This window comes from Phaethon aethereus, assembly GCF_964289735.1.
Source record: "Phaethon aethereus genome assembly, chromosome: W".
NCBI lineage: Eukaryota > Metazoa > Chordata > Aves > Phaethontiformes > Phaethontidae > Phaethon > Phaethon aethereus.
This window is the reverse complement of record NC_138581.1, coordinates 4001361-4027803: the sequence shown is the minus strand read 5'-3', so window position 1 is coordinate 4027803 and position 26443 is coordinate 4001361. Positions and strand designations below refer to the sequence as shown.

At 42.1% G+C, this 26443-nt stretch overlaps 1 protein-coding gene across 2 annotated transcripts in view; it reads right to left on the bottom strand.

Annotated features, from left to right (window-relative positions):
* The window catches only part of LOC309415175 (dymeclin), a gene marked incomplete at its 3' end in the record, with an annotated part of 207387 nt that overhangs the window by 24054 nt on the left and 156890 nt on the right, over positions 1–26443 (bottom strand). For both annotated transcript variants that reach the window (XM_082012615.1, XM_082012616.1), the window contains 2 exons: positions 15630–15812; positions 6513–6626 (listed from right to left, as the gene is read on the bottom strand). In XM_082012615.1, coding sequence (XP_081868741.1) covers positions 6513–6626; positions 15630–15812 — 297 coding nt within the window. The remainder of the gene's footprint in view (positions 1–6512; positions 6627–15629; positions 15813–26443) is intronic.

Sequence of the window (26443 nt, the reverse complement as noted above, 5' to 3'; positions counted from 1 at the left end):
CTTTCCATGGATCACAAGTTTCAAGTCAAACTACATTTCAAAGGGCTGCAGTATAATTTATTTTACTTTCTCTAAAGCTTCTAAGTTAACCAATTTCTTCTATCTTATGTGAAGGATGCTTCTGAAAATGAAGTGTTGTTAGTATTCAATCCAACTCATCAACTGTATTTGCATTATACGTAGCTACAAACAAGTCTCTCTAAAGACTGCTGAAATACGCTTTTAACCACGGAACCAAAGGAGTCACCAAATTTCAAAGACTTTGAATCCACCGATGCTAAAGCTAGTTTACTTGGCCCTTGGCTTCTTCAGTGTTAAAAAAAATAACGAGGCGTGTAAAAAAATGTTTAAACAAGCATAAGGGCTGCAGTTTTGTTTAAAAATATACATGGCCTCAACTGCAAAATTTCTTACCATCCTATGTAGTCTAATTAGCTACTCATGCCTATGTCCTACTAAGGAAGCATTTCTGTGGATTATCATATTAATGTTTAAAAGTCATGGTGGCATTTATTTCTGAACTAGAGCCCCAAAGTTTTGGTTCCCTTCTGGGATGATGGCGTTAAGAGCCTGACTTCTGACTTTCTGTAAGTTTTTGAAATGCACAGTTACGAGCTCCCATATGATGCAGTATGTCAGCGAGTACCTACCTTGAAGTACTGTAATAGTCACAGTTTTTCCATAATATTTTTCACATACTTTAGATCTTGCCTAGACACCAGTTTGCACCATTTAATTAAAAGGATTTAAATGATATAAACTCCTGCTTGGACATAGTTATTATAAAGTGGTGTCATTCAGTTTAGTTTCAACTCATTTTCAACAGTTGAAGTAGCTGGGCTTATATTAATACAAGAGCACCTGCATTAAGGGTTTGCCCTGCTTCACACAGACAGGTTTATAATCCCACTTTAAGATTAGCCCGAGTCATTTGAGTGCAGACTTGTCTTTGCATGCTCACAGCTTCATGATGACAACTTATTCTCAGACCACCAAGCCCACCAAAACTTTCAAGATCGTTTTTCCTGGCATTTTGAACACCCAAAATCGTATTTCTCAAGGGATGGGGAGTGTATTCTTCTCTACACAAGGTCTCTGAGAACCTGACCTCCAAAACGAACGCCTTCAAAAGAAATGTGACTTATTGTTCATCACTTACAGGTCAGCTCACAGCAGCAGGGAAGTCTGACATCTTAATTGAGGGTATAAATTGTCTGAAGGAAAAATACAATCCATAAACGTGATTATTCTTAGCGTATGTTTGGTGTTTTGGAAAGGCCCAAATGTTTAAAAGTTTTCTTCCACTTCTCCTACTAATTCGATCTTCTTCAGGTTAGGGGTTAACAGCAGCTGAGGGTCAGCAAAGGGAGGTCTGCAGTACAGATGCCTGCCTAGTGTCAGACCTAAGGATGTATTAGACACAATCAGCTTCCACTACAATAAGATCTTTGACCCTTCATCCAGAAAAACATAAATTTCAGGAAGAATTTGATGAATGTATTTTTTAAGGAAGTTTTCTGTCTCTCTTGCTTAGTGCTATTACTCTAGAGCTCTGTACAGGAACCGCTGGTCTCCACAACTCCTCTGCCCACACCTCTTTGCGGCGTCAACAGAGAGTTAATTCGCAGTGTCTTCTATCTAAGACCCACGGTGGGGAGGTACTGTTACAGCAGTAAAGCAAATGCAAGAAAGCTGTCCGTAGATTAAGAATTACAGATGACAGAATTACAAGGTTTAATTTAGATCATTAAAGACCTCTGGTCTGGGTTCTGAAGCCAGCATCTTACTGTGGCCAGATAACAGCCACTGAGGACTAAGGACGTCACGACTCTGGGTGGAAAAAAACATCATCGGGAGCAGCTGGAATAGAAGATGAGGCAATGGATGGTCTCTCGGGATCAACATCCCGGTAGGTAGGATGCATATGTATGAAACACTGCCGGTTTCCTTCACAATCTGGGGCACTGTGTGAGTGCTGCCCACGTCCTGCCGCTCTGCATGGTGTGACAGCACGAGTGACCGTGTCGAACGGATGACGTCTCCTCCCTAGGAGAAGCACCTGCAGAAACAGGGCAACCTTTCCAGAGAGAGCTCAGTAGCTAAACCAAGAGACTGTTTAGACTCCTCAATTCTGGGGACTTCACGTGCACGTTCTTTTACAGCCACACCTTCTTTCCAGAGTTGAAAGCACCTACACTTGACACCCCCCATTGAATTCGCTGCCACCTCAACCAACAACCACGTTATTTTAACGACATTTTTAGTAGCTGAACTTTTGCTGTCGATGGTGCTTCCCCAGGAGCAGGGGGACAGGGACACAAAGCTGTTCTGGCCCAGCCACCATCACCTCCGATGACAATTTACTCTTTTCCCCTGCGCTCTGCTGCCTTGATGGTTACGGGCTTTCTCCAGTGAAACAAATGGAAGTTGAAGGAGCTGAAAATACATCATTAATAGAAGGGGAAACTTATGAGAAGTGCTTTTAACACCTAAAGCGAAGCTTGTTCTGTCAAGAGACTGATGGCTTTTACCCCCTGCTCCTTTTACATATTCGGTGAAATTTTAATGCCCGTCGAACTCAGAAGCATTTCAATAAATATTAAATCTTGCACCATACCAAAAAGGTGCGAGTTGATGGCATAATGGCATGTCTGTACCACGCATCAAGAACGTGTGACAGAATGCACACTGATGACAAAATACTCATTGACACAGGCAGAAAAGGAAGAGGAGGAAAAATAAAAGCAGCTCAGAATATGTTCATGAAAATGACATCTCTGCCTTAAGCGGCTTAGCTAATGGGAACTTTTCTTCTCTAAAGCATTAAATGTGGCCTCCCAAGTGTGATCATTCCATGAACCCAAATGTCAGCTTCCAGTCACTAGCTGGCATTCGAAACAAGTTTTCCCACTTATTGTAAAGAGTGGTTATCTGCTGGCTAACTCCCCTCGAAATCCCGAGATAATGCGCAGACTCCAGACACAGTCCCACTTCTCTCACGCTCCTCATCCTGAAAGTACAGATAGTTCACCAAAGGGAAGAAAGGCAGCCTGAGAACTTTAAAAACATAAAAATAAAGAAAGAACGCGGCCAATTTTCACCTATCACTATGATCTCTAAATTGCCTTTAATAAGATTCTGCAATAAAACAGGGAGCCTGGATTGTGGGCTGCTTGTCTGCGAAGGAGACAGCTCTATCTCCACGCTGTGGCTTCTGCCTCCGTCCCGGGCATATTAACTTCATTTATCTCCTCCCACAGACTGAAGGAGAAATAACTACCTCTGGATTTCAGCACCTGCCCTTTATCATTCTGTTTATGCAGAAGTCTTCTAAAAGGCTAATTACTCAGCTTGGACTTTCCCTGCCTTCGCAGTACACAGCTAAGAGCATATGCTTAAAATAATGTTAATTATATTGTTTGTCTCCAGTTGGGTCGCTCCAGGACTGGAAGGAAAATGTGAGTTCTCCCATTTCCCAACAATTACTTGCTAAGAAAACGCAGGATATCTTTCCTCACACATATACATACATGCATATATATAGATACATGACCTCCTGCTAACACACATGCTCACTTTGCATCCCATGTTGCTTCCCACAGTGAAAGGGCGCAGGAGTACCAGGGCGTGCTACAAAACTGATAAGCCCCATTATGCAGATCAGGATCGTGGCTCTAAGTGCTGTTATTTTTAGTTAACGTTTATTCATGTTTGAACTATGGCCTAAGCAACAAACTCAAGATCTGAATACATGTAGCGCCTCTTGAATGCTCACTTCCTCGACAAAGGCCAAGATAAGCAACTTGAAAACATTCACTATATTTATCCGTGCATACATTAGGTACTTATACGTAAGAAAAAAAGCCCACCATTGTCTGAGCTGCAGGGAAGCGAGTGAGTAAAAGCTGCAGTCCTCATTTTTCCAAATCAAAACCTTTGTGTTTCGCCCGCCTCCCTCAGAGTGCTTCAGCTGAAGATGGCAATTTCTAGGAGGTAAGAGCAGTATCTCTGCAGGGTCTCTTGTACTTTAGGGCCCTTCAGTATGTTATGGCAAAAGGCAAGGATGGCTTGAAAATTAATTAGCAATTAACGCAAAGCCGACCTATAAATTCTCGGGATTAAACTCCACAGCTTTGTACGTTGTAATTAAGTGTAGGTCACGTCAACCCAGATGCAACAGACCCATAATTCCTCCACACGTTGCCCAAGCTGGCCAGGAACAAGCCGACTCCTATCCAGAAGCCACTTCTCAGAACCGGCTGTGCCCAAGCCAGCACGCCTTAGAAAAACGTCCTTTCAGCAGGTAATATGAGTTGGTCTACGTGGCTAGAGAGCTTCCAGCTCGCAGCTGCGAGCTTAGCGATGCGAACAGCCACGGAGCCTATTGTGCAGGCAAAGCGACTGTGGGTAGGGCTGCTCCCACCCATCCAGACATGCCCAGAGAGTGTCATTATTAAACACGTGTGGATTAAAGCTTTCTCCTTTATTTAGCTGCTGCAATTCCTCAGAGTTGCCAGAGCTATTGTGTAACTATATCTTCAGTCTGATCTTAGTATGATTTTGTCGAGCTTTGGAATAGCTTCCCCCGAAGAACCTCAGAGACTGAAATGGGAAGACCTGAGGAATTGTGAGACTCCCAGGGGAGAGGTACAAGGACAGAGAGCGTGAAGGCTCACAAGGTCACTTCCATAGGAGGGAATCGTGTGCTGCTCATCATTGCTGTCTTGGCAAAGAAAGGATGCTATGTGCATTTGCAAACGAATGCATGACATCACAGATACCAAGGTCAGTGTCACCAACTTTTCTCCACGCAGGAGTAACCTGCTCTGGCCAAACTGTTGCTCAGCAAAAGGATTTTGAAACAAAATGATAAAATACAGTAGGTGAAAGTGGACAGTGTAGAAGAATTACGTGCCAGGTTGACTGTGTTCACTTGGTAAGCCCACCCCCAAACTCAAGTCCTTCGGAGGAAAGGGAAGCGCTTCAAATCACACTGTAAACCTTCTCAAAATTGGAAGTACTCAGCTGCTCGGTGAGGACTTACAGAGCTTGGCACTTGTCAAAAAATTTTGAACTGCTGATTTAAATAGCAATATAAACATGTAATTTTGAACGCTGCATATCATTAATACACAAAATGTAAACTTGCTGGCACTTCACTCCAGAGACGTTTCTTTAAATTGTGGCCCAACGCATAGGTCACCTGGCACACTAAGCAGCTGATAAAACCTTCGTTTTTTTGGTAAGGAGCGAATTTATTTAGTGTCAAGAAGGAATCGCTGTAGTCTTTTAACAGCTCTTTTTAAGAGCTTTTGATTATCTGCACGTAAGAAGAAGTTGTCATAGAAAAAGCAAAAGGTCCAGTGTTTCTCTGCATTCACAGCATCACAGTGTAGCAAAAGCACAACCTGAAGGGCTTGGATCCAACAACTCCTCCGGTGCTACTTAGGCTATTCCTGGACTGCGGCTCAGGACTCGGACTCTAGACCAATCTCTCCCGAAGTAATTCGGTCTGAGTGACTAAATACATGCCGTCTCAGGGACACAGGGAACCGTAGGAAAGACATTAGTACATGCAGCCAGCTAGACAATTCCCACCGGGTGTTTTAAAATTACCAGGGTATAAATAAACCACCAGCCGTCGCCAATGGCGGTGTGCACTCAGTGTGCCTGATCAGATGATATTTTTCCTAAAGTTAACACAAAAGAAATGGGTCTTGAGAAGATGGTCCCGCTCTCTTATCATGGAGTAGGAACAAAAATGGTTCTGCAGAAGGCAGACGGTATTTCAAATACACTTGGTATAATGGAGAAGAAAAATCGTCATGTTTTTAAAAACCACACGTAACTCCCATTTAGTGACTTACCTACTTACGCAGATTTCATTACTGCAGTATTTAAACATCTCACAGCCATTAATGGATTTTAGCCTCACAAAACCTGTCAAGTTGGTAAATCCCTCACGAGATTTGAGAGATTCTCAGAAGGGAACAGAGGGCTCTGCTCAGGATTACACAGAACGCTTGTCATCGTGTTAACCAGACTTACAGGTCCTGAACCTATTTTCACTAGGTTGGTTAATTCTTAACTAAAGCCACAGAAATTTTTCTTTGTCGCCTTTTATATAGACCCAGATGGAGATGCAGAACGCTAGAGAAAGAAGAATAAGTTAAGGAAAAAAAAGAATTATCACAGTTTGTTTACGGCTTAACTAAACGACGGATGGCGAAGTGAGACTGCATCTTGGAGATATGATGAAGAAAACTTTCGCCTCAGCAAATTTTAATTCCTCCACACGCTTCAATCCACTAACTAATCAAGGAAACTAACCCGAAGATTTAGCGCAAATTAAAAATTTAAATTAAAACCTACACATAGGGCAATCCACAATGTAACCCCTTATCTGCTGCTATCGATGGGAGAAATGACGTTTTGACGTTATGGATATAAGGGGTATGTACGTAGCTGATTGCAACAGTACACTTCTAATTGATGAGGTCTTGAGCACTTACTCTTAGCCTGTCTTTGGGCAAAGCAACAGCTCCTTGCTTGATGATTTCCAGAACCCGCTCCACTGACAGCTCAGCTCCAGCTTGCTCTAATCGGGAGCTGAAAAAGCTGATCACCTGGAATGAAAAATCAGAGCACATAAATAAATTGAAAAGAAGAGATCTTTGTATCAATTTACACACGAAGCTGTCATCTTCTTTCCCTGGACTTCCTAAAGAATAATCACGTTATTGCTTGTGTCGCAGCCAGGGAGACTTTGTTAATGTCAAATTAGCACAATTATCAGTATTTTCCTGCAGTCATTTTTAACAGATAGATGATTTTACAATTTAACAGACACAGCTGAACGAATAAATTTACGTTTTCAAGTCCCAAGCACTGGCACATGCTTATATTTCTGTCAGTACTTCTGCATGTGAGGAGTTTCGAGGCCTTCCAGTCTACTTTTTATGGTTTGGGATAGAAATCTACTTTTGTTTTCAAGCATTAAAGTAAAATCTTTGCAGTTTCAGTGGCTCCTGGACAGAAGACTTTCAGACAACTATTAAATATCTCAATACAACCACAAGAGTCTACATGACTTCCTGGGGGTTTTGTAGCAGTCAAAGGCATCACAATTGGAGGGGGAAAAGATTAAGCCCACAAAGCTCCTCTTCTCCCCAGATTAACCACCCGAAGTGGCCCGCGTACCTTCCCCATCACAGATTCCAGGCCCAAGGACGTGTACGTTCCCTCTCAATGCTCTCATCCTCCATGCATCTCCCGGGTGAGGCCAAGCTGATTTTCACCATATTTCCCTCCCCACCCCCTTTCTGTGACCCAGCTGGTCCTTATTAGCTAGAACACAGTTAGGTCAGGCTTTAACTTTTATCCCTCTCCAAGCTCAGTAGGTCACACCAGAAGCAGACATCCCACCGGCAGTTCTCCATGTGGGACATCAGAAAACCTCCATTTCCATAGCTTCTTTCATCCAAAAAGAACACACTTTGCAAACCCCATCTCCTATCCCAGAAGAACTCATCAGTCACGCAGGGGATCCGAAACGCAAAACAACGCAAAAAGAGTACGGGGCAAAGTTCCAACGCCTACTTCCAGCCCTTTGAGAGTACCACAGGATGGTCAGTGCCACTTGGTAGAACCCATGCACACGTGAGCACCCAGCCACCCCTTGGCTGGAGCCACCCGTAGTTTTCACTCACTGCACGTGCTGCTAGTAGGTTCCCCGACATCTCATAGGCTTCGGACACCGCTCCTCTGAAAAGTACTAATGTCCCCTTGTATCTGAACCCCAGCCTCCAGCACATGGAGTCAGCTTTCTTAAGTCTCCCAAGTAGAAGGGGGGAAAAGTGTATTATACTACAAAATCTCTGCTGAGCTCTCTTTGTTCTGTAGTGAGACACAGCTGGAGCCAGAAACCATTACTCTAATTATGCCTCCCAGCTCAGCTGCTGTTAATAAAACAAAGACAGCTGATGGCTTGATTACTTTGGGATTCAAATTTGTTGTTCCTCTCTTGTGATCCCCAAAACCCTAGCCCTTATTTTGAGCAGGTAGATTTGCTGGATCGCGAAGCAATTTTATGTAGAAGCTGAAGCACCGAGTGAGTGAGATAGAGACAGATGACAGTTGCTGGAAGTTGCTTTTTGGGGCTGTGTCTTTTTTTTTTGTTTTGTTTGTTGGATTTTTTTTGGGTGGGTTTTTGTTGTTGTTGTTCTGTTTTGTTTTAAACAACAGAAGTGTGGAAATCAGTCAAGAAAGAATTCAGGTTTAACCTTCTGTACTGTCCTTACGATCATTTCCATACTTGAATAGAGGGGAGAATTTCACTGCCTCTGGCAGATGTTGCAGGTAGGTTTTACATTCTTACAGATAAGGACTCACTGTAGCTTCTGTGATCTCTGATCCTCGGAAAAAAACCCAAAAAACACCAAACCAAACCACCAAGAAACAGGAGTAGGAAGATGTGCTGAGTTCATAAGCAAAGGAGCTGGAGGGAAGAACCAGAAATTACAGAGGAAAATGGCAAGAAACAGCTTGCGCAAAGAGCATGAGGACCTTGGAGTGAGGCTGACATGGTTTTGGCATAGAGTCTGGGACAAATTGCTGGTAGAGGATACACAGCTCATAGAGGAATGAGAAAGTTGCCCACAAACTTCGAAAGAAAAAAACATTTCCCTGCGTTTCAACACTCTTCTGTTGTCAGTAACCACTGGTGAAACCTATCCTCGCCCAGGGCAGGCTCATGCAGAGAATCCGTCCCACTAGTGCTGCCTTGTTAGCTCAAGTTCTGCTAAACCACAACAAAAGCAAAATTTAATATTTGGCTTTTAATCAAAAGCTTAAAATACTATCATAATGCATACGCATAAAAAACCTGAATGAAGCTTGCAGATACTACCTGAATTCTGGCATTTCCTATTTTGGAAAGTCAAAGCCTCCAATCTTAACATGTTTTTAAAAGACTTTTAATGTTTTTGTGGTAAAGGTACTAATCTCGGTTGAGTTATATTTCACAAAGAACAAAAGTAAGATAGGCTTCCAATATTTTCAGGCTATGTCAGCATTTCACAGAACTCGGAATGGCTATTTTTGGTATGCAGTTGAAGACTGAAATGAAAAATATCTACTTTAATAACAACACTTACCTCGAAGCATTATTTGCCTTACTACTTCAGGCAATATAGAATTGGAGTAATTCTTGATAGTAACCCTGATAGTACAGTACCCCAACAAGGTACTCCAGTACCCAATGAGTACCCCAGTGAAATAAGGGGGGGGGCAGGGGCGAGGAGGAACAAAAGAAAAAGAGATGAGTTTTACGGAGGAGATCCTAAAAGAGGCATTTGCTCATGATCATTAAATCAGTAATCAAAACAAAAAGCATCCAGCATTACATCCCTACCGCTCAAGCCCGCATCTCTTCTATAGCAGAAGGTCTAACACTTTACCTAGTAATCTGCCCAAATATAAAAATAAAAAAGCTTAACATAATATTAAGGAAGAGTAGCCTTTTGCTTTGAAAGAGCTTTAATTATCTTCCACACGTAAGTAACAGAGCTGTGTTGAAAATACTCATGAAAATTAACAGATTTCAACTCCTTTTCCACTTCAAAAGAAAACGAACCAGAAAAAGAAAACTGGTTGGATAATATTAAATGAGTTTCAAGTTTTAGCACATGCTTTAAAACCCAGTGCTGAGCATATTAATGTAATGTGTAGAAAAAAAGCAGAACTCCAGGCAAAAGAACTAGACTGTGATGGGTTTTTTTTTTTCCCCCCTTATGATGACCATTTTTTGATATTCTGAAAACTGTTTTTCTCATTAATTATTTGGGCAAGTGGTCTAAGAAAACAGAAAATAACTGCAAAGGCTGCTTAAGAAGACGACTAACAAGAAACTTAACCAGTTGCTGTGAATTACTCGTATCCAAGTCACGCTGTGCGCCCTCTCCACGCAAGGAACGTAAGCCGTTTTAAAAAGCTCTTTCTCCAATCTGGGTTCCATATTAACAGAGATTAAAAGGCACATCTAATCCTGGATTAGACAACCCCCCATCAGGAATATCTTATCAGTGTCCAGATAAAACGGTGTACCTACAGCGCCGTGCCCTGTGCACAGAGCCTAATTCTGCTTGCGCAAGCTATCCAACTGTGCGGTGCGATGGGCACGCAGCGACGTGGCTTGGTCACCATCAGCTCAGGGATGCCCAGGCTTTGTATTCATATACCATTAATACACTCAAGGTCTCTAAAAAGCACCCTGTTTTCTATAGTGATTTCCAAAATTGGTTTTCATGCAGCTTTTCCACTGAAGAGGTCAGTTTTCCCCAAGAGACTCATCTTTACTCCTTTCCTTTTCTAAACAATAAATTTACAAAATATTTCCAGAGATTAGAAGTGCTACAAGAAAGCTAGAACGATTTAAAAGAGACATTTTAGGTTTTGGAGGTGTTTTTTTTTTTAAAGTTATGAGAGGATAAGCACAGTGTCTATTATTTTCAATAGGGCTGAAAGGCTGAAGTAAAAAAATATTTCTATTTACTATAGCGTGCACCAAGCAGCAGAGCTATCAAGGACAAAATGTTTTCTCCACTTGGATTCTTTCAGCAAATGCTGAAGTGCTGTGATGCCCCAGCCCATTCCCAGGCTACACTAACACTACAGCTCCTCGCTTTCTCCTCCAGCTAAAAATAACAGCGCGATTCGCTGCTGCCTCCTCTGCTCACAACTGTCAAGGTTAACTCTGCAAAAGAGGAAAAAAAGTAGCTTGGCACCAAATGAAAAAGTTCTGATTCCTTTTTTCCCCCCCCTTCCCTTCGGAAAGTGATGAAAAGAGAAAGACGCACATTTTGACATTGGCTAGTCTACATTTCCAGCCGCGTTCACCGCTGGTAGAGTAGCGCGCTGTATTGACGGCACACAGAAAGGAGAGAAAAGGAGAAAACAAACCTCTTGTCATAAAGTACTGCAGGATTAGCACTTCAGCTAAGTAGGTTCTCTGGGAAAACATAAATCACAGCTACGTTCAGTAGCCGACAGCCATACCCTCTGTCCTGGAGCAGCAGTGTGGCAAAGCCAACCCTTGCTGATTTGAGAAGGGACGAAACAGCTTTGGGTGATTCAATAGCAGAAGAAACTCAAAAGGTTTATCAGCAAACTTAAAGTACTGAAGTTTCTCAGATTCACCTTGAAACTAGGAGCTTGTTCAAAGACACATGAACTTTTCAAGGTACTCAGCTCTTCTCATCTCCCCACTTCTAGCAAGGAAAGTGGGTAGGGAGTGGACAGAAAAAAAAAAAAAAAAGAAAAAGAAAACCATCACTTCAAGTGTTTAGCCAGGCCCTAGTAATTACCAGGATCAAAGTTTTTCTATGGGCATTTTAAGGAAAACCATGAAAGATCAGTTCTCATTGTCACTGTAAGTCCTGCAGGTCTTGAAATAGAAGTTGCGATGCCAGAGCCAGGGCAACTCAACCCATTTTAAAATCTAGCAGGGAAATGTCTTCAGAGAATTAAATTCCTACTAGGAAATTGCATCAATTGGATCCTTTGCATGACTAAACCATTGCTCCCGATCTCCTGATTCCTATCAGACTATTTTGCAAACAAAATTCTAGCAGCTCCTAGTTAAGCCTGTTCAACCACACGATATCTATCACTAGCTCATAGGAAATACGAAAGTAATGAAAGCCAGTGAGTTCTCACGATGGCCATGAACCAAATTCATCTTCAGGAATTACTAATGAAGAGTCTCCACCAAATTCCTGATACATCTGAGGTTGCTGACCAAATTATAGACCACCTCTGAAACAGAGGCGTATAGAGAGTTCACAGCTGAAATATTTCTGCAGGAGGCCAGAACAGGAACCATAGCATTCCGCTTTGTTCACCATCCAGAAGACGACTATCCCATTTAGCTAAACAAGATGCACAATATCCTATTAAGATGACTTTCTAAAATGAAAAGTAAATTAATGGGAAACAGAAGGTATTTTGATTTCAGTTTCTTCTGTATAGCATTAACTGTTCCCATATGTTCCCAATCAGCCAGCAATGGTGATTTTTAGCTTATTTATAAAAACCCAGAGGCAAATAAGTAGTTTTCAATAAAAAAGGTGTTCTATATACTGATGACATTTAAACATTTATCCATTTTTTTTTGCCTCAGTGATGAAGCACACAGAGGTTACGTCTTATCCCTAGAGTAACCTGAATGGTCCAAATGTCCAAATTCTGGGACAAAGTCCTTAGTTACTGTGACCAAGTCTGTCCCACAGTTAACCTGGGCGATTGCCGCTGGTGGAGCTGCAGAGCCATCCCCATATTCACGTGTGCCTACAGACACGTCTGCTCTGTCCTCTGCCCCAGTGTCATCCTGCCAAACGTCTGCTCTCCAGAGGTCTCCAATGCTGAAGTCTCTGGAAACCTACCACAGTGCTTCATTATTATTCATATCAGAAAGTCTTTCCTTATGACCCACGAATCCACAGATTTGTGAAACAGGTGATCCCCTTTCCCCTGGAAGCAGGGTTTTACCTGAAAAATATCACATCACCTTTAGCCTTCCTTTGGCTAATCAGTACCCATTTGTCCTTAGAGGTCCCCTTTTCTACAGCTCTTATTTCTCCCTAGAACTTCTTCCATGGTGCCTACATCCAGAGCAATCCAACTAAAGAAGTCACTAGCATGAGTAAGCTTAGAAGACATCTCTGGGCTATTCTCCCTTTGCATACCCTTGCATACCCACACAGGACTGCAGCAGATGCCTCTGCATTTGCACCCTCAACTACTTGTTACTATCTTCTCAGTATGTTTTCCAACTAATTTTGCATCCAGATTTTAGCATTTTCACCTCTTCCATGCTTCCTATTTGGTTTTTGAGAACATTGTGTGCAGCAGAGTAAAACCAATAACCAGCAGAGTAAAACCAATAACCAAAAACAATAACCAAAGTCAAGACATGTCATACCCATTTTATACAAGGCAACCTGGCAACTGTTTTCGTGTCCAAAAATCCTTACAGATTGCACATACTCTGTATTTTGGTCAGATTTCTTCAATATAGAACATTATCATGCTGTGTGAAAGTATTTTTGTATGAAATCTAAATCTGGCCTGGAGTTCAGGATCAGAAAATCTTACACCTTATGAAGGAGGATTTTGCTGAAGCACCGAAGGATGTTGGAGCAACCCACAACATAAAATGCACCTTCTGCTCGAGTGGACTTCTAGTGCATCTGATGATGGAAACTATACTTCCACTACAGCATGGGTGGACATAATCCAAAGGTACTTTGCCATTTAACGACTGGAAAAAGTACTGACAGAGAGAATCAGGACGTAGCACAGCCCCTGCTTTGAGGCCTTCAGAATGGGAACTTCTCCTCCTCACCCTTCCATTACCAAAAGCTGCAACATCTACCATTTACACCTACGGTTTACATGCTTTGGGCCACCAAATTACATTGAGCACTGCAGCCTGAAACCCAGCTGAGCTCCCTGATACGTAGGAAGTTGGTGGATCCATCCTCCTCTGAATAACCAGCCTTGGCCACAAGAAAGGCCCGGCCAGCTCACTGTTCTGTCTCTGACAGTAGGCTGGGATGGATGCTTAAATAAGAACATAAGAGCAGGTCAAGAATAGGGAGATCCTCCCTGTGAATATGTCCTCTCAGTTTCCAGCAACATACAGTTTAAGGATTTATATTGAGTCTAAAAATCTTTAAAGAATTTTTTCCCTACGATTTTCTGACTCCTTTTTGATCACATCTACATTTCAGACATTCGCAATGACCCACGCGGCCATGAGGATGGAGCTCCCACCCCCATCACTGCAGAGAAAAGCCTGAGCAAAGTTTGGGAGCCAGGAACTCATTTTGGTTCTTCTCAAGCTCCCGCCATGTGTATAGTAAAACTAATATGAATTGCCACTTTTTCAAGGGGTAGGAAGACCAGCTGAAACATTTTGGCTATAGCACACAAGACAGAGACAGGTTCTGTCCAGGACGGTAGTGATGCCGATATCGTGTATGAGCTGAAGGACATGACAGGGTAGAAGAAGAGGCCGCTTAATCTAATCTTTTATTCAGATTTGCAAGCCTGACAGCTCTCACCACTTGCCAGCTGGTGACAGGTACATTAAAAAAAAAAAAAAAAGAAATAAAAAAATCATTTTTTGACATCCTCTCTTCTCTAACAAAAGAGCTATTTAAAAATTCAGCATGCTCCCTTGGAAAGCTTTAAATAGTTTCTGAATGCAACTGGCATTATGCTGTAACCCAATATTAAATAGTTTTGGGGAGGAATTGTTTAAATTGTTGAGGAAAACCTACATTTAAGTGTTACAAAGGAAAGGAGGGAGGCACGGGGCTGTCATGCAGATGGATCTAGCCTCTGCTAGTTTTCCTGGATCTGGACAAGTAACCAGAGAAGGTCCCTGTCTCAGTCGGGGATGAAGACAACTTATCTTCACCGCACCATATCCTCTCTTCACACAACTTGAAGACATCTTGTCCTAATCATCCAGGCAGTATCATGCTGGCTGTAGTCTGCAGCTGCCAAAAGTTTGGAGAGTTTTGAGCTCTGAATCCTCTGCTCTCCAAGCTCTTGCACGATCAGAAAATATGAAATGAGAACAGAAGAGAAAGGGATAGGTACAGAGCAGGATTTAACAGTTAAAATTACTTTCCTTTATGGATCATCAGAAATCTATCTATCTTCTCTAATATTTTAAAGTAAAAGCAGATCAAAACAGAACCTCAGCAGATTTTTATTCTCACTGAGTAGATATGCTATTCACTGCAGCAAGAAATTTAGCGTCCTGTTTAACCTCCCCTTCCAGTATTTTGCATCCAGTGGTCACAGGCGACTTCAAATATTGCTCAACTCTGCAAATACTGACTAGAAGACAGAGAAATACTTCTTGCAGCTAAAATCTGTTACTTTCTAATAACAATCATTACTTGGGTTCTCAATATGAACACGAAAGCCACTATCAGATGCAGCAGTATTTAATTAGCAACTAACTGTTTTCCAAAGTCACACTCCATGGAGAGCCACACCAGTAACAGCGCCCGATCCACAGCTATTTCCTTTTGTTTTCTTCTAAAATGTTTACTTACCCAAAGGGGTTGCTGCAAAGAGACACTTTGCAGGTGAAAGCAACACACAGATACAGCCCAGAGAATGAGGCAGCTGAACATCTGCTCTTAGCTATTTTAAAAAAACCCCCCATATTCATTAATAGGCCAGTGATGGGCGTAAGAGAAAAGAAAAAGATTGGCTGATAATGAAAACCTGCTTTTTCTCCTCTGAAAGACAGGCTTCTAACAAGGGGCAGTTAAGAGAAGCTGATGCTGTCCTTCCTTAGGGGAGTGAAAGATGCCTAACAGGTTGGGAATTCCTTACTAGATGCATCCCAATCCCCCTGGCTCTGCCAAATTAAAGATGTTGCCCAGAAGTCATCTCAGTGGAGGCCCAGAATTTAAGGGAGAGAAAAATCAACATTTTAATACTTTCTAAAAGAAACTGATAGAGATGATGAATATTTTCCACCTCTCAAAAGGATAAAGAGATCAAATAACAACGTGTAAGCATCCTTTAAATAATGTATCACTTACCAGATCTATATTTTGCATTATGTCCTGGAAGGAAGGGTGAGTTCGAAACTGCTCAAACAGATCCCGCTTGTAAAGCAGCGCGTACACCAAGTTTGGGTTGTGATGAAGAGAATTTGTCAGGCAGGAATTGATGATCTCCAACATCATCCGGATCACTTCCTCGATCACATTCAGATCTTGCGCCTTTAAGAAAGGAATAAAAGGTTAACGTGGCCTTTTCCGTTGTAAAATATATTAGGTAATAAAGACAGAGCACAGGTAATTATTAGTAATGGAGCTATTAGCTGGATAACGTCTCAACGGTGAGCAAATCTGGCATGCCTGTATCTGGAAAGAGATCTGTTTTCTCCTGTAATAACCAAAATCTTAACCGAAATGCATTGCACTCTAGTTTTCAGCCTCATAGCTTAATTCTCTCAACAGGAGCCATCTTCTCAGGCCAAAAAGCATTAACACGTCACAGTCAGCCAAATTCACTAAGGGTTAAGTGAACTTAGTCTTTTCAACCCTTCCTACGCTAAGTAAAAGCACTTCAGCATACATTTAGTTTAATACATTTTCCACTGAGACCCTGCTTCTGGGGGGAGGGATAGGGAGAAGAAGAGAGAAAAAAACCCCAAAAATCAGGAAAATAAAAAGTGGCTGGTGAAAGAGAAAAGCAAAGGCAGGAGAAGGAAAATTGACTGGATGAAAACCCATTCCACCTTGAACATCGACCACTGTCCTCCAGACTTCGTCCTTGGCTCTTTTGGGGTTTTTTTTGGCATTGCAGAATACTTGTAATAAACGACAAAAAGAAATTTCCTTTTGTAGTGCACTGAGCCTTAATGCTCAAGATAAACTTGTAGAGCTTTTCATCCTGTCAATGTCTTTGACAAACCATTCCTGATGATTCTGAAATTCGAACTTTCTAATCTGCACAAGCTGGCATGTTGAACCCCTGCTAGCCTTCTGGATTTCTCTCTTTGGGCTGCACATCAGGATATGCCTGATACGGTTGTTTAGACCGGAGAGCTGTCGGTCCTCCCTTGGGATAGGGAAAAAAAAGGCAAATGTACTTTGTTCATATTGTTAGGTCTCTCCACCACATCAAACATTGGACTGTGAGACTTTACAGGTCTGGCAAGAACGTGAATCATACCAAACCGGCTTGAGTTCTTCTGCTTATTACGAACACTGAAACCACCGGCATTTCCTTTTGCTGACTGCCTACAAAGCAGTCATTTTCTGAGTTATCATAAGGCACTTAAATACTTCGTAACGAGGCTGCACTTGCAACGGCGTTTTGTTGGACTGTCATTCAGCCTCTACATAGTTGAGTTATTTTCTACCACGAGGCACTGTTGTAGGCATCGTCTATGCTCTTACCACGGCAGAAGAGAATACAGGAACTTGCCACTATCCTGATTAGACTCTCATAAAGAGCAAAATTCTCTGCTATACCACTCTGCTCTGGCTGCTTTCAATGGAAAGCAAAGACAGGCTTCTTCCTGCAGGCGTAGATACAGCCCTGCAGAAGGCAGCACCATCCCCCTAACCTGCTCCTCCACCTCTTCTGCGGCACTGAGGACCGCGGAGAAGGGTCTAATTCAGTTACCCACACCGCTTGTCTTCTGCATGCACAACGGAGATTTAAGTGATGAAAGCCTTTGGAAATTCTTGTTTGAAGAACGGTATTTGGTGTACACGCTCCAATTAAATCTCCTTCTTTAGCAATGATGTCTGACTGACTGTGCTTTTTTCCAAATGTGAGGATCTCCTCCTCTCTTTTAATGACTTTGGCAGCGTAGCTAACAATGTTGGCAGAAACCCTTACAAAGCTGATCACCGCAGCTACTTAGCCTGTCAATGGGATCGCATTCTTCTACGACAGAAACGATCTTTACGCTCCCAACAGGGCTGGTTCCTCTGTCTGTAGTTCCCTAGTTAGCGTGCTATGAAACAGCATCCCAGTTAGATGCTGTGAGATGTGTATAATGCAAAGTATTGGACAAAACCTGAAATAATGACTTTAGCTGGAATCTGAAGAAAAATCCAGACCCGGCTAACTCCTCTGTGGTGTGGCACTTCCCTGTCAACTTTGATTTAATTCAGAATATGGAATATTATGGTGGCTTTTAAAAAGCTCTGAGCATTGGCATCATTCTCTCCCCAACGCAGCAGGATGACCTCGTGCCGGAGACGCTATCCTAAAATACAGAATACATTACTTTTGCAGAAACATTATGATTCAGGATCAAGTGCGATCTCTCCAGTTAGCAGGAAGGTAACAAGCCGCACAATTGCTTTTCAAAAATTAAATGCTTTTGAATAAAATATGTTCACCTTAAAACCTGGTCATAGAGCTAGTTTAAACAGAAAGCATTGCTAACCACCTTCAAACATGTTATCTCAAGAAAAGGCAGACTCTGCTATTGGTCAGCTTCAAACAATTAGAAGTTACCAGAGGTTATTGCTCAGTAATTGTATTTGAAGTTTTTAGAAGCTGATGGACAGAACCAACCATCTGTTTTTCAGCAATGGTGTCGCAGGCGAAGAATCTAGGACCCAAATGAAGAAATTCAGGAGCTACAGTGAAGATAGCTGATGAACCAAAAAATCATTTATAAGAAGAACGAGCTCCATCAGAGACAGAGAAGTAGGATTGAATCCCAGTATTGCATATAAGTTATCTGCAGAGCTGTATGCTCCTATAATTAGAGATTAAAGCATTTGTAAAGGCTTAAAAGTTTTCAAAACAGGAAAAAACAAGCAGAAAGCCAAGGACAGCATTTGGATGAGACAATGGAGCAATGCTGTAAGAGCTGATAAAATGCTGTGTGCTTTTGTTGCTCTGTATCACCAGTATCAAGCTACGGCCCCTCTGCATCTAGACATGGCGTCACGACAGATATAAATAAGGTTACAAAAACATTTCACAGTTGAAGAGAAGTTTATCACCTCGTGTGTTAACTTTCAGAGCAGCTGAACACAGCTGAAACGCTGAACATGTATGGCCAAGACAAGGACTACCACATCATCCACACCAACCTTGTAAGACTATTTTTTTTTGGACTGAGTTAGCCGTTATATGAAAGGAAAAGCCAAATATTGATTTTGGGGGCACAGATAGACAAGTTTCAATCTATTAAATAGTACATTTAAATGAGAGAGGAGTTAAAAGTAATGGCATTTTCCTACCGCTTACAATTGACAAATTCAATGTGGCATTCACATTTAAAATTATTACAGTGTTCCTTTACAAAACAGGGCTCAGCTGCCTCTGCTGATACTGATGAGTACCAGTCCTCCCCGTCCTTTTTTTTTGTTTATGCCCATAGAAATAATTATACCCATCATTAAAAGAAACGTGGAAGCTAAGGCTTGGTACCAACTTTCTGAGACTGAAATCATGCCTACAAAAGGGATGGGAATGTAGGCACAGCACTAACATCACTGTGGGTAATCCTAGGTAACCACCTCACGGTTCTTTCTCAGGATAGGAATTAAACGTGGTAGTTTGTTTGCAAAGATTTTCATTTTCAACGCAAAAAGACAGATGCTTGGTCATGTTCTAGTTGAACAAACCAGGCAGCGACAGCTACAAGAGATCCAGGTACAGTTCTGGGTAGCGTGGGTCTCTTTTTTTTTTTTTCCCCTTAAAAAAAAAAAAAAAGAAAAAAAAAGAAAAAAAGAGGAACAAACAAGCGATAATACCAGAGAAAAGAGAATGGAAACAGGCTGAGAGGATGCGGAGGAAAACACGACGAGCACAGGAATGAGAACATTATCTGGAGAAAAATAATTTAAGTTTGATAAACACTAACAAGGAAGACACGAATGCGCAAAGCCAAGGCAAACTACAGGCTGAGCTGGATGTTCTCATCCCCGACCATCCTGGAATGCTGTGCCTTCCGTACTGCAATACAATGAATAATTAGCATGACATACTCCTGATGGAGGGTCCAAGCCACAGCGAAGCCCCTTGCTTGAGCCCAGCTCATCTTTTCACCCTCGGTCCTGGGTACAGGCTATACGCCAAGCGCTGCCCCAGTTCTGGGGGGTACCCGGGGTATTTCATAGCACGGATGCAAGCTGGATGGTGACAGATTTCTCAATGAGATTTTGCACGTCTGACCATTTACCCAGAAAGATGGGAAAGATCTGCTGGACACTCAGCTACAGCATCCCATCATGGTCATGCAACCTGAGCTGGGTTAACCATTCAGTTGCCAGCCACCAGTTACCAGCAGTGACAGTACAGCTGAATTCAAGGAATTGTTAAAGTCTTGATTTCAGGGTGAAGAATGAAATAATTACAATATTCTTCTGGCTAAAAATTTAGTCTTTCAATACTTAAAGGGGGCTTAGAGGAAAGATGGGGACAGACTTTTTAGCAGGGCCTGTTGCGACAGGACAAGGGGTGACGGTTTTAAACTAAAAGAGGGCAGATTCAGACTAGATCTAAGGAAGAAATTTTTCACGCTGAGGGAGGTGAACCCCTGGCCCAGGTTGCCCAGAGAGGTGGTGGATGCCCCATCCCTGGAAACATCGCAGCTCAGGCTGGACGGGGCTCTGAGCAACCTGCTCTGGTTGCAGATGTCCCTGCTCACTGCAGGGGGATGGACTGGATGGTCTTGAAAGGTCCCTTCCAACCCAACCCATCCTGTGATTCTGTTTTATGATTCTAAAAAGCACTGGTGGACAAGCTTAACTCTTACACTGGGTCCACACGATGCATTATGATTACATCTTTATTTACTGCGAGGTAGAATTCACTTAAATGCAAGAATTTTTTTTTTTTTTTTTCCTTTTTACCTGGATGTATAGTTATCCGTAATTCAAAGCAAGAAATAACTGTAAGCCTAACCAGGTCTACTTTGCAACTTTTTTAAAAATCAGAGATCTAACAGCATAACTTTTCTTCCCTGGCAGGATCCGCATGAATATTGCTATGCAATATATCACAATAGGCGTATACATCCACTGCTGCCTACTAAAAAGCCCCACTTCTCACCGTTGCTTCACATCGCAGCGATTTTCCAGCCAACTGATATTTTCAGCTAAGTAACTGCTAGAAGTTTCTGCCTGTTGAAACGGCACGATGACGAACGCTATCAAAAAAGGCAGTTATACAGTTAGCACAATCTGCGCAGGAAGAAGCTTATCTGCCTACGAAAACAAAACCCGAGCAGGGATGGGTAATGCAATACGCTACAACTGCACAATGTAAATAGGATAAAAAACCCCAACAAAACAGGAAAGGCACACTGCAGTGAGGTCTTAATCCAAAGAAACCTGATGAAATAAAGTGAAAATGTCACCTAATGTAAAAGAAATACAGGATGGAAATGCAGGCTGACAAAAAACATGTCCAAACACAATTCTGAACTTATTGCTTACGACAATGAATGGCTTTTAGCGAGTGGTATCTTGTTGCCAGTAATAGGATGCCTTGACATTTGAATTTTCAAAAAGTGCAAATTTCTTTACGTTGAAACTCGGTGGCTTTAGTTCACAATTACTGACACCGCAGGCCCCTCTCCGGCGGAGCGAGGAGTGCATACAGTATGCAAAAGCTGTAAAGAAGCCACCTAAAGGAGCTTTACCTTGAGATGCGTTAATACTGTCCTTCCTAACAGCTCCGCAGTTCAGAGCAGCGAAACCATCTCTGACTTCCCCCTTTCCCAGCTAGCTCCGACTGCCCCCTCAAGGTCATTCGTTCCCTTTGCCTCTCTTCGCAAGTCCAGTCCTCCTCTCCCAGCCAGGTAGCAAGGGAGGAAGAGTCAGAGGAAGGTGCAGCAAGCAGCGGGTACGGCACTCGGCACAGCGGGCAGGGCTGCGTCACGTTTGGGATCACGCATCCCACCCTCAGATCTGAGGCTGAAGGCTACCATACGGGTGAGGGAACAGATAGAGGGAAGGTGAGGGTAACCTTAGTTACGGCTTTTCTTCATCCCGAGCCCTAATCCACGATGCCTCGCTGTAATTCTTCACATGTAGTATTTTCTTTCGTTCCCCCCCCAAGAGAATTTGTAAAGACAAAACATAAAATCTTGAGTAATCGACGACTTCCTTCATGACGCAGGTATGACTTTAAAGGCAATTCCGTCAGCAATGGAAAACAAAAGGATACGCATACCATATATTTAACACATATCAAAACGACTAAGAATGCCGAATTAACCCCGAACCGACAGCTCCTGCCATTCTTCTTTTTACCAGGGAGAAACAAGGAGGCAAAAATTTGGTAAACTGTTCCAGATCCATCAGCTGCATCCACAAAAAGTCGCGACGAACAGACAGCTTCAGTTCATTTTCCGGTACTTTTTTTTTTTTTCAGCTAGCTTTACACGTGCTGAGGAACACTTCAAATGGTTTTAGACATTCAGTATTTAGCTCTACCATGCCTGCCTGTAACACAGCTATTATAAACTCCAGGGTGATGTACTCTTTTGTATAGAATAGACAAGTTGACACTCCAGGGAATTTCACCTTGATAACATAATTTAACAGCATCCACAATCATAATGATGTAAACTTCCCTTTCCTCTTTACAAGGGAATTTCTACAGTTAAATAGTTTCAAATAATTTACTTTATTTTTAGTTACTTTAAGAGAAGCATATGTATCTTGTTTGTATTAGCTTTGGGGAGCTTCCAAGAGAGCCGTCTGAATTTCCTGCATTTTCAGCAGAAAAGAAAACCTTCAACAAAATAAACTCTCTCTGCCAAAGGATTGGAAGAGTGGAGGGGCAAGAAGGAAGTGCACAAGAAAGCTACTCTTACATTTAATGCGCAAATGAACTTCAAAGCCAAGCCTTTGGTGACAGAAATATTATCTTCATCTATTTTGCTGGCATATACTCTTCAGCTGGTCTATGTCAAGCCCAGATAACTTTTGGCCATAATGTTGAATTGTGGGAAAGTAGGTATTAAGTGAAAAATTGCAGGGCTTATGGAGAATATAACCTCAAAAACTAACCCCGGCATCTCTGATGACTGCTCAGAAATGAAAGTAGAGCTGTCACACCGGAGCAAAGTTTGTTGCCAGACTCTTTACTAAATAAATCTACCATCCCGACACTCGCTACCGTTGCCTTCCCGAATAACCGAGTAAGCTGAAAGAGCAGGTTTTTAGCAATGTCTCACCATTTTGTCAAGCCAGCTCATGCAGTAATGTGACATTTCCCAAGAGACACACAACGCTTCCAGCCCGTATCGCAACGCAAACCTCCAGGACAGCCTGCAACAAGGCTACACTAGAGGAAATGCAGCGCTGGTGTGTCCTGGGCCAGAGAAAACAGCCTGGGAGCAGTCTGCTCTGAGGGAAAATAAGCTAAACGACACCAGCCAAGGTACCAAACCCAACTGCTTTGATCCTCCGAAGGTCTGTTCGCCACAGGGTTTGACTTCAGCAACCGAGGATCAAGGAAATATAAAGCTGTTTCTGAGGACATGGATATATCTGAATGAAGGTGCAATTCTTTCATTGGCACTTCTCATGCGTCTTCACCGTATCGTTATTATTACTCGGCCAACCTACAGCTAATCCACAACTCATCTCCTGGTCACACCTTCATCTTCATCTCTTCTTCTGTTCCACGCACTTGCTATGTTTCAAATTCCAATCCTAAAACACTTCACATTGAAATACTTTAAGTTATCCTTTATCTCCCTATGAAGTCAGGTTCCCAAATCAACCCAAAATTTCTAGACATTGGCCTAAATTCCCTCAGTACTTTACTGATTCTTGGTGATGCTTCACTCTCATAGCCATGTGCCTATTTTACCCGTTTACTGAGGATTTTACAACGGGAAATCTTTTGGTTTATGTAATTTTTGTACTGCACATCCCTGTGTGTAATTAATTGCAGCACGGAAAGTTAACTGGCAAACAATTTTAGCAGAATAACCCCTTCACTGAATGAACAGTGAAGTATATTCTCTCTTTTCAGAGAGAATCTCTGCTGGCAGCATGGCAAAACTTCAGGAGCAGGGATAGACATTGGCTCCACTTGACAGCCCATTTTTTAGGGAGATGTGACCTAAAGGTGTCTCACTTCCCAAGGGAATGCTACAACTGCTATATATATACTTATATATTCTATAAGTAGGGCTCCTCTGCTTTAAAAGGAAAGAATGAGCAGCCATCTGGACCCAAAAGGGTGGAGAGGCACTTAAGTGCAGGAGTGATGCAGACTTTAGCATTTTTGTGAGGCTGGCATTCAGTATCACGACTGCAGCAGGTGTTCAGTGCTAGAGAACAGGACTTTAGATAGCTCCCCTCTTTGGCACTTCATCCCAACATCCTGGCTTTTCCAAACTCCATTCTTGAGAACGTCTCATCTAATTCAAGTGATGAATTCCATCCTGGAAAGCAAAAGGGTGACAAATCTCCTTCTCCAGTAATTTCCAAAGATGGCAAAATGACAAATCAAATCAAACCATATGATTTTCTCCCCAACTGGCTTAGAAAAAGTGAATGCCTATGGAAGGCGCCTACTCAAGGTCAAGCTTCAGAGGCTGGTCTACGCCCACCAAGAAGCTCCAGCACAAGAGGATCCACCACAGTGCCCAAAATACCCCACGGTTGCCAGCTAGGGAGTCCAACACTGCCCATGCAAGAACACAGTATTTCCAAATCACACGCAGCTGTGACAAAAAAATGCAAACAGTATTTAGTAGAACTAAACCTGATCATTTTCTAAGGTCCCACAAAACCTGTGAAGCAACTGCTGCTAGGAAAATGACAACGCTCATACTAAGAAAATTAAAGTTAAAACTGTGAATCTGTATTTTTCTCAAATCATGCTTGAAATAATAAAGAAGTTTTCTCACTGTTGAAAGGAAATGGAGAATTCTCAATTTCTCCCTGAAACTAAGCAGTATTCCCTAGAGGTATGGGAAGATTTTGTTTGGTCTGACGGGTAGAACAGGAAAGGGCAAGTTCCATCCGCAACCCCAACTCCACCATACAAAGGTAAATAGATCATCATGATACAGGCTTTAATTAACAGAACCTGTCTACCTTGAGTAGAGTTCAAGGACTTTAGAGACGTTACTCAAGTGAAAAAGTTTCTGACTCCAGCACTACACATGCAGCTTAGCTGTAAAATGTCACCAGCAAAATTGTTCGGAGGTGTTACGCAGTAATTACTGCTACGTGAACTGAAACTTCGACACTTCCTAATTAATTTCTTTTTAAATTGCATGGCAGGTCTTATATAACACTCACATAAACTTTCACATTTTTTCATTTACTATTTAAGTGCTACTTAACGAAATCTCTAGACCTAAAAGTGTATTCCTTAAAGACGACTTCTGAAGAACCTCTCTGATGCAAGTGACCCTTCAAAAAAGAACAAACTTAACGATTTTGCAGGAGGATACAGCTGCTAACATAGGCACCGATGTCTGTGTTTTAGTAGGTACTTAAGTCTGGATTTAAGAATCCTTATCCTATCTTTAATGCTTGTTTGAAATGGGTTCTTGTTCTTTTTATCCTATGTGATGTTTAACTGAAGTGTAGACGACCTCACTTCTATCATGAAGAATAGCAAGATGGAAAAACAGCACCTCTTGCAAAAAGACAGAAAAAAGACCAATTAGCAATTTAAACCAAACAGTTTTCTTCACATTTTCACTTCACACCTCCCAAACTTTCCTCCCTACAGTACGCCACAGTTACAGGAATGTAATTTATCTGCCTGTTCCTTATAGCCCCAGCATCATCTCTGACTATATTATCAACTATTTTCTTCACCCTTGGTATTGTATTTGGCAGTAAGAACTATGGCACTCGTTGCAAAGTATATATACATCTAAGAGCATCTTTCCAATGAACCAACTGCTGTCATTCAAGAAAATCACTCAGAGGTACAGATTTGGCAGACCTATCTTCAGTGTCTAAGCAATTTTAATTGAGAAAGTACCAAAACTAACTGAATGAATATCAGTTCCTCACTAAAGCTGTCAGCTGCACAGAAGCTCGAGTCAGAAGTTCTGCACTGGTTCCTCACTGATTAGATACTGTGGTTCAGCACCTTTGCCATGACATTTGAAAACCATCGTTGCCTTGGAACTGTGGCAGTCATATTCCACTGAAAGTACCACTCAGAACAAATGGGGCCCTCCTTAAGAGAAGAAACATCACAAGCGAGACTACGGAATCCAAGTCCTCAATAATAAACACAGACTTCATCAAGTTTTGATAATTTCCATACTATCCAAGCAGATCTTCTGGTCCTGATGACGCACAGGATGTCAGTGGGAAAAGTCAGTGCTACTCTACACACTCAACAGCAAAAAAGTTCTGTATTCTTGCCCTGAGGGTGCGAGTTGCTATTGAAATTTCTGTGGGAGGCATAAGAAATTCAGAAGGAGTTAGCAGCGCAGACATTTCACATCAGAACCATGGGGGAATGTCAAGGAGGCAAGGGAAGCGGTGTTACTGCTGAGGCCACCCGGCATTCCTCCCATGGCCCAACCATCTAAGACTCCTGCTTTGCTCAAACAAGAAAAATCACCGCAAAGTTAAACCAAGTTGAATAAGACATTTAAAGAAAATCACCATAAAATGAAATATAACTGTAGATGGCCTCCTGACAACATTAGCCGTAGCAGTAGTAATAGTGGTGGTGGTGGTAGTACTAGTAGTAGTAGTAATAATAATAATAATAATAGGTTTAGCTGGGTGCTGTTCATACAGAAGGTGACAGTGTGCATGCAGAAAACTTTTGGTGATGGTGCAGTATCCTTTGCATGTTGTTGCTCCTTAAATACTAGCAGCGCATGATAAAAAATGCCAGGTCCCAGATAACAGACACTTAATAA